The following is a 9531-nucleotide window of genomic DNA, read 5'->3' as shown; positions in this document are numbered from 1 at the left end:
TGCAATTATCACTTCACATTTGATGGCATATTGTCTGACTCTCAAATTACAGGCTGTGGTTGTTTCCGGCAGATTAAAATGAGCTAACATTTTTTGAATGAATCTTTTTCAAATAGCTGATGGTTTGTCTGTGCTTCTCCTACAGCAGACCTTTTGAAATGTGAATGATGAAAATGTTATCTGAACTAAAACTGGTCTGGAGGCAAACAAGCATGTGATGTTCCTCAATTTAAATACATAAATTCTATCATGGAAATGTGGTGTCAAGCCTTTTAAAACATGCACTGTATTCTTCCTTTATACAGGATTTCAACAATTCTGATACATTTTATTGCTGAATTGCCATATGCAATTGAATTGTATGCCAATTGTCAGGGGGTTTTACCAAGTTGGCCGTGACTTTAGCAAGAGACACACATGCTCTGACACATTGAGCTGTTTCTCACTGGGAGATTCCCAGTCTGTCACATTCCCATCACATTCTCCCCTCTCTCCTCATTATTTCCAGCCTCTATAAATAAAACACTGCTCAGGTCAGGCGAACAACTAGTTTTAAACTAGAACTAAATAGAAGAAAAAGAGCTTTGATTGTTTATTTGGGAGCCTGAGAGGACTGATGATTTGGTAATTTACTTGTTTGATGGACAGGGACCGAACTTAGTCACTCAAACATGAGGACATACGTCAGACAGTGAAACACTGTCGCTCTGGGCCATCACTCTCTGCGCTCATACACAGATGACTCAAGCACACAGCATGCGTGGGTGTGTATTTATACATGTGTGTATCTGTGTGTTAGAACTGATATCCGTCATGTGTGTTTCCATGTGTATGACTGACTGAGCATGAGAGAATTATAATTGGAGCCCATAGCCTAGCTTAAGCTAAGGAGCTAAAAGATATATTCAGATTAGCCATGTGTGCACAGTGTTTGTGTGTGAGTCACCTAGTGGTTTCGGAAATGTGAGGATGAGCAGCTAAAACAGCAAGTCAAGACTTAAAGTGACATTGTGTAGGAATTTCTCCAATCTAGTGGTGAAATTGTATTTTGCATTCAAACGAATTGTGCTCTCCAGCGCCTCGCTTTTTCAAATGCTTGTTGCATCTTCGGTAGCTGTTATGTAGGCCGTTTCTGCTGCTTTCAGTCACATGACGCTGGCTCTGAACGAAAACGCGTTGGCCTAGTACTTTTTGACCCTCTCTGCTATTATAGTTTTTCAAGATGGCGGAACGACATGGAAGCCTCCGTGGACTTACCTGTCACGTGTATATAAAGATAACAAATTCTTTGTTTATGAGGATGAGTCAGATAATTGATAGAGGTATTTGTACACCATTGAGGACATATTTATGAATAATGTAAGACTGGAAAAACTGGAAGAACTTTAAGAGAGGGCCACTCTCTGAGAAAACAAAGGAAATTAACATTTGAACTCCCCCTCATGCACTATTGAGACGAAGGTCTCACCTCCCTCATCCTAATCTACATTTCTCTCCCCCATTCTTCATCCTGGCAGAGATCTCCCAAACTCACACAAGAATCGAAATGGTTTAATGTGAATGATTATCATCGAGTTTTATACATGTTTGGTATTATTTGAAATGTCTCGGTGCGACTGGTACAAATGTCTCATTCCCAAAGAAATAAAACAAAATGTTATAAAGTTCTTAGGAAGTTTGGAAATATCTTCCACACTGGAGGGTGTGTCTTTGAGTTAACACCTTCTGAACATTTGACTGAATGCTAATTTTCCACTGCTAGCAAATGGTGACTTACAGGTAAATTTCCACTGTGGATGATGTTTAGATTTGAAATGAAGTCTGGGTATATAATGAAACGCAGCGAGAGCTCGGGGCCTTTCTGTATCTCAGATCAGCCCGTGAGGTCGAGAGCCGAGTCTCTCTGCCTCACGTATTTCTTGTCGGGTATTTTCCTCTTTGTTCTAGAGCATTTGATGTTTTGTATTGATTATCTTTGAATTGATTATGAAATTGTAATGATAAATTTAACCGATATATTAAATTGTGATATTTGATTATTCTAATTGAATTTGACATTATTTTCATTCAAGAGTTTAAATAGAATAATAAAACATTCGCTCACATTTAATGATGCACAGATATCATTAAAACCCTTTTCATTTATGGAGTCAGATGAAACAACGAGTTAATACATATGAGAAAATGTATTGCATTTAACCAAAAATACTTTGCCGTGAGAAAAGACAGTAACACGCAGAGACCTTCATCGCTAATTCGAATACCGCCATTGGATCGAGTTAGACGGCCTTACAAAGTGGTGACCTCGACGTGATTGATTTTAGATAATAAAATATCTAAAAAATTACACATTGTCCCTTTAAGTCAATGTCACGAAGATACACAAGCAATTCATGTTATTGTTCATAGCAGCGACAATAAAAATAGCAGTATTTTGAAATTATACACTATATATGAAAAAAATGCTCTTTCTCTCTCTCTATATATATATATATATATATATATCAATGCATGTATGTGTGAGTGTATATGTTTTTATATAAAATCTATAAATATAAAATGCATGTATTTTTTCCCATGATTTTTGATCTCTTATATGTGCGCATATAATTCAAAAGTGTTTCTAAGTGAAATTCATCATTTGTTTTAGTCATTTGGTTAATACCTTGTTTTTTCCTGTAAAAGAGTGAAATGCCTCTAAAATTTCTCTAAAGCTGGCCTGATGTGTGTGGCATTTTTAGAGTATTTATTTTGTGTGTGTGAACAACTCATACTGAATGTGTGTGCTTTGAGTGGCCGTGGGTGTTTGAGAAGGGCCCTGATTCAGAATGATGCACTGAGGGATGCCAGAAGACGAGTATAGTATGTACACACACATGCCGCAGCCCTTCTGACAAGAGACGAACACTTAGTTCACTGAAATCTTTCCTTGTTTACAGTTTACATTGACCATAGACATGACAGGAATTCATCTCATTATTACTAAAGCACTGCACTAAAACACCCAATTACTAAAGCAAACTAACACCATCAGAGGTACAAATCAAAGAAAACAAATCTGTATAAAAGGAGATATGACAGCACACTCATTTGCAAATACTTTATTTCACCAACGTTTCAACAACAAGTCTTTGTCGAGGTGTGATTTCTCACATAATGGAGAGAAGTATAATTAGACAATTATTCACAGGTGTTGACAATCAATATTAGTCAAGCAAACAATCAATTAGCAATTCTAAACTTGCCTCCTCCACCTGTAACAACACAAACTTTAACAACACCAATTCCAGAAGGTAACTATTGCTGTACATGTAATTAGTGTAGCTATACATACCGTTGTACATCATTTAAACACTCTCATAATGGTAAATCGATTCCTATTAAAGGAATAATGAGCTGCAAAACAAAAGCGGTTATTTTCCTCATAACATCCCTGAGGAAATCATATATTTGAAAAACAATTTTTGAGTTGAAAACGCGTATTGCTGAACATCAAAGTACAATTACATGCAGAAATATGAATTACCCACTGACTGCACATCTTACTGAGTTTAATCACCCAATTACATCTCTACATTATATAGGAATTGAGAGGGTATTATTACCGAGGAGGGGAAGTGATCTGGATCGAATTCTGCTTAAACGGGAGGACTATTGGATACACAAACTAAAGGTTGACTTTGATCTAAGCTTTTTCTTATGAATGTGATGATTCTAGTCAATGTATATCGGATTGAAACTTTTGTCTTGGGTAACATAAATATTCAATATATTTAAATATTGACTGTACATGTTGATACTCAAGTTGTTGTGTCTATATTTTTTTTTTTGTGAGACTGAAAATGGGTGTTTTAGATTTGCTAATTGATTGTTTGCTCAACTAAGATTGATTGTCTACACCCGTGAATAATTGTCTATTTATACTACCCTCCATTATGTGAGAAATCAAACCTCGACAAAGGCTTGCTGATGAAATGTTGGTGAAATAAAGTATTTGCAAGTGAGTGTGCAGTCATATCTCCTTTATACAGAAATTCATCTCAAACATGAAACTGACCTTTACTGGAAAGCAACCCTAAATGCACTCCCCGTTACATACAGGATATTCTGATATATGAATATTCAAATTGAAACCCCCTGGAGTGGGATTATTCAGAAACTCGAGGAATTACATCCCTGTGGCAGTCTGTGTTTAGTCAGTGTTATGTAATTCATGCATTGCACATTCTGTCGGAAAATTATGCACCCTCCCTTCCATTAAAACAGACACAGACATTATTGCAATGCGAAACAAACCTATAGTTTGGGGGGAAATAAAGTTAGCTAAATTTGTAGTCTGTATAAGTTCAGTTCAGTTCAGTTTATAACTAAATTTATGTAAAACATCAATTTCTATAATAAATATCATCATTTCGAAAGCTTGGTAAACATGTTACCACTTTCTTGTTCCCTGCTTGACAGATATTACTCATGGACAGATAGGGCATGAACAGCACATGTTGGATGTACAACATAAAAAATGACTAAAAAGATCAAATATGTAAATAGAAAAAATAAATATTTTTAAGGGCTGAGGGTTATTTATACAGTAGACTGTAAAAAGTGAAAATGTGTTACTGTTACCATGAGGAGGTACACGGCCCTTAAAAATTAGTTTCATTAGTGTTGATGCAGTCAGTTATTACTTTTCACAGTGTAGAAAAAAATATCATTATGAATATTATAAAATATGTTTTTTCATAAACCTTAGCAGTAAAAAAACCCTACCTGTCCGTTTTTCATCAGATCCGCCCACATACTGGTTCCGTCCCCTCCTCTCATGAGGACGTTGTATGTGAAGAAGTACGTCCCTGGAACCTTGCACACAAATTTCCCAGTTGATCCATCGTAGTTATTCCCAATGTTTGTAACTACGTCGTCAAACCGCAGAACCTCGTAGCCCTCCTGTGGGTTTCGCAGACCTGCGTAGAAGGCCACGCGGGGTCCCATGGTATAGACCGCTGTGCCCGTTCCAGTAGCTGTTCTTCCACCCAGAGCGAAGATCTCCGGTCGCTCTGTGTGGTTTTTATTTCTCGGTGGCCCCATTGGTCCTGGAGGACCAGGCTCTCCAGGTGGTCCCGGGGGTCCTGGAGGTCCCGGGAGCCCTGGTTTCCCTTGGCGGCCGGGTTTGCCCTGCGGCCCATGTGCATAGTTGGGCAACGGGGGTCCCATGCTATGATCAGTCAGCGCCTCGGCTTCCAGTTGCGTATTAGTGATAGCCGTTCCCGTACCGATACCAGCCGTAGTGCCAGATTTTTCCAAGAACGGATCGCAGACCATTCGGCAAGTGCCGAGCATCTCGTACTGACCTCCGTTTTCGCTGCTGCCCGCTAAATGAACCAAAACAGGAATGAGGATCACCAGCACCAATAGCAGCATGACGGCCACGCCAGCCACCAGAAGGGTCTTGCGTCCCAGGCTGAAGCGGGAAAGGGGCTGGGCCGCCAGCGCGGAGCTCTCGCCGAAAGCAGGAATACTGACCTCTGGAAGTGAGAGGGAACAAGCTCCCTCAACGTCAGTTGCACACAAAGATGAGAAGGGAAATGAGAACCACCAGGGATCTCAGATGAGTGTGTGTATGTCTTTCCTGCTTGAAAGAGAGAGAGCATTCACTGCATCAGCAGGTGAGTGGAGAGAAGTGTTTGGGCGTTGAGGAAGGAAGTAGGATTGAGAGAGAAACGGACAGAGAGAAAGAGAGAGAGAGAGAATGCCCTTGTAGTGTTTCTTTGTATGACTCAAAAAGGACAAGTGGGAGGAGGCTTTCTGCAAATGAAGAACCAGTGGGAGAGCAAGAGAGAATAAGAGAGAAAGAAGGGGTATTAGGGGAAACCCAATGCCAAGGAAATCTCAAAGTCATTTAAGTGTGTTTTATTGTGTAGTCTTTTGAAATATGATTTGATTTTCCACTTGTTGAACTGCAAGACTCGATGGGAGGGTTTAGACATGGTGGTTTGATAAAGCACAAGAGGAGAGGGAAGATGAGGAAGAGATAGTCTGTTTCTCTGTCTGCATGATGGTCAAGTAAATATGACAGGATGCATTCTAAGCTTCAGCTAATCCAAAAGGACACCTGCTGAGTGCAAGCAAAAGGATTTTTCCGCTTCCCTTTTTCTCTGTCTCTCAAAACCGCCCTCAACGCATCTTCCTGGCATTGTTATGTAATTATGTCATTGTTTATTTATGTGCAGTAAACACAGTAATCCTTCCATAGCTCGCTCGGATTATAAGAACATGCTACAGGCATGCTCATAATTGTCTCATTTCATTAAACAAATGCTAACTCGTATGAGAGTTGATGATCATTTGTTGTCTTTTGCTATAGAGAGCCTAAGTCCCTCCCCTCCGCTTCCGGCTCATGGGACCTTATTTCGGAAAAAATTTGTATGGTAGTCAATTGCGAGAGACAACTTATCTTTTTATTCCGTCTGAACTGTGCCCTGAATTACACATATGATGTTTGTCAATTTAAATGATAATTCTGAAAGTCAAGAAAGTCACAGTTTGTCATAAAACAGAAGAGTAACATTTAGTTTTATGTGAAAATCACTCAATGAACTACATCTCTCGTCTCGCACTATGTACGTCACCAAGCTTGTGTGTGTGCAGTCTGGTACAAAACACACAGGCATGACGGCGTAACGTTACGTTTATAACGTTAGACTATAGAAAAAATGACAGACGTTAGCTTCAGTAAAGTTAGCTTCATTTATTGAGAGAAAAGGTAAGACGTCACATGCGCGCCTTTTGGGTTTGTAGTCTTTGTAATTACATATTTTCATAGTCTCAACAGTTTTACATCAAACTGCGACTTTCTTGACTTTAAAATGTAGCTTTTAAATTGACAAACATCATATGTGTAATTCAGGGCACAATTCAAACGGGATTCAAATATTTGTTGTCTCTCGCCATTGACTACCATACAATATTTTTCCGAAATAAGGTCCCATGGTGGTCCACCGGAAGGGGAGGGACTTAGGCTCTCTATGATACAAGTGTCCCAGGAATAGCAAGCTACTGTAATGAACATGACTTATGAAAATAAGATTATTCACCTTAAATTTGATCATTCTGCAGAAGATTGATCCAAAGCTACTGCAAGTCAGAATATCTCTGGCTTCCCCACAGCATGTACATTGACAACAAGGAATAGATAAAAAAAACTGTAAAACTGGTGAACAAGGGCCCAGACTTATTCACCCATCGTGTATAAGTAACTTTGTAAAGCTCAGTGCACAATGTTTTTGCATCTGGGACAAATTTCTGAATCGTTTCATCACAGGTCTTTGATAGTTCAGTGTGACATGCTCACTGGCAAACAATTATTTGCCCTTGTGATGAATCTTAGCCTCCAACGAAGTTCTGACAGTGTCAGAAATGATGCATCAAAATCCTGCTGTGTGGCTGCTCCTACGACAGTTGTCTAATTAATAAACGATTCGAACAGCAATTGATGCAAACTCTGTATGTGAGAGAAAGAAAATACAAGTTCAAATAAACATAACGGTACAATATAGTTTTCTCCTTAACATAATAAAACTTCAAGTTCACTTTGAAAAAAGATCATAATCAACGCTGTCAATCACTTGTATATCACACAGTCGAACATAAAATTCCTCGGGCTTTCATGCAGGATCTATTATTTACATTTATACATTTGGTAGATGCCATCTAAACTCTAAAGCAACATACATTACATTTCTGACATGCAAAAATCCCAAATAGAAAAAAACTACATTGCATGCACCAACCTTAAGCGAAGAGCTCAAGAAGATCTCACAGGCCGCTGAAGCAGGTGGTAGATGGTTTCCTGAGCTTGCTGGATTATTACAGACCTTTCTGGCCATTTATTTCATGTACGTCAGGTCTGAAAGAAGACCTGCTTGGAAATGCACAGCCTTGGGCTCGCAAGACAAGCATTGCTAGTTCATGGTAGAATATTTCTGCTATGCAGGACACCTGGGTCTGATTCTCAGCCAACGCAAATGATGTTCCTTCACAGCTGCTGGTGCTAATGCTCAATCTCGAGTTGCTGAGAATGGTGTGGTGTTGCTAAAGTTAGCATCCAATAAAAAAAATGATGTACAAAGTTTTTATTTGTAATCATTCATCAAAATATAATAACTTGTTCCTTAATCAGATACATTTAAAAAAGCACTGATTTATCTGCTCCCATAAAACTTTAATACATGCAAGGTTTTGATCAAGGGAGGTTTTCGTCTGGCACCTACCAAAGTTTGGACGTGCGCACAATACTTCAAAATGATAATTTGTTCCTTACTAACCATGGCAGCTGTTAGTAAGGCACCTCAGGTGATCTCACGGGGAAGTGGGTGTAAACAATATGGATACTGTAGCCGAAACTTGCTGTAGACATTATAGACATTATAAAGGCAGTCGTTTTGTTGCCACATTTTGACCAGCCGTTCCTCCATCTCCGTTGTCCTCCGGACCCGTACAGCTGCTTGTTTCGTCACTTCTGTCTCCTTGTAGACTTGTCTCTCATTGGCTATTGGGAGTACTGAAGTAATCCTCCCAATTTAAAATCCTAAATATGAAGCATGTTTGGCCCCAATGTGTCTGTCGAGCAGATCGGGCGGTTAAAGATTTGATCTGTAAACTCCTCACATTACCAGATAATCTGGGCCAAACATCGGAACCAACCGATTCCCTGGACGCAATTTTTTCTCTGAATGTCAGGAGGGGTAAATAGGGCATAAATCGGCCTGAAACTCCTGTAGTCTGAGCACGGATTTAAAGGGAAAGTTCACCCAAAAATGTGTGTCTCATTTCAAACCTAACTTTATTTATTCTATGAAACAAAAAAGAAGATTTTATGTTTATACAATTAAGGTTAAACATCTTTCATATTCTACAGCACAAAAAAGTCACACAGGTTTGGAATGACATGAGGGTGAGTAAATCATTTTTGGGTGAACTATCCCTTTAACTTGCTTAAGTGATTCTTTGTGTCTAAAAGACAAGTCACAACAGTTTAAACCGAAAATGTGCGTTTTCTCCATGGTCTCTTGAGGTTTGTGATGCTGTCATGGGACATGATGAAGATACGGGAGGGCTTGCTGACTATCGTTGTGAGTCAATGAAACAGAGAGAATGTTGATCATTGGCTTCAGGGAAGGAAGGCCGTGAGGAGCTCTGAGCGCAGTGACTCAAACCGTGGCCACAGTGCCCTTGACGGCAGGCGCAGTAATGCGACAAGAACAGAGACTTTTCCAGCCCTCACTGTAATTTACTTCCACCACAGCTCTTATCCTCCCCATGCCTTCGCCAGCTGGGAACAACAAGCCCCTTGAGTCAGTCACAATCCCCCAGAGAGATGCACGCGTCCTGCTCATCCTTGAGCAAGGGGAAATATCTTGTTTCTTATTCAATTTTACTTGAAAGGAAACATAATGTACAGATAAACCTCAGGCTGGGCCAGACAGACCATGATGTAAGCTAGAATGATCTTACGAGCTGTGTTAGCATATATGT

The 9531-nt window shown here is 39.5% G+C and overlaps 1 protein-coding gene across 1 annotated transcript in view; it reads right to left on the bottom strand.

Annotated features, from left to right (window-relative positions):
* c1ql1l (complement component 1, q subcomponent-like 1-like) overlaps positions 1–6246 on the bottom strand; it is a 9101-nt gene extending 2855 nt beyond the window's left edge. The window contains exon 1 of the mRNA XM_077245351.1: positions 4768–6246. Within this exon, the coding sequence (XP_077101466.1) occupies positions 4768–5418 (651 nt within the window). The 5' untranslated portion in view covers positions 5419–6246. The remainder of the gene's footprint in view (positions 1–4767) is intronic.
* Positions 6247–9531: the final 3285 nt, after the last annotated feature.

The sequence above is a fragment of the Siphateles boraxobius genome, unplaced genomic scaffold (genome assembly GCF_051911475.1).
Source record: "Siphateles boraxobius isolate OS27281-9 unplaced genomic scaffold, OSU_SipBor_1 26, whole genome shotgun sequence".
NCBI classification, from domain to species: domain Eukaryota; kingdom Metazoa; phylum Chordata; class Actinopteri; order Cypriniformes; family Leuciscidae; genus Siphateles; species Siphateles boraxobius.
The sequence above is the reverse complement of the archived record's forward strand: the minus strand, read 5'-3'. Positions and strand labels throughout refer to the sequence as shown.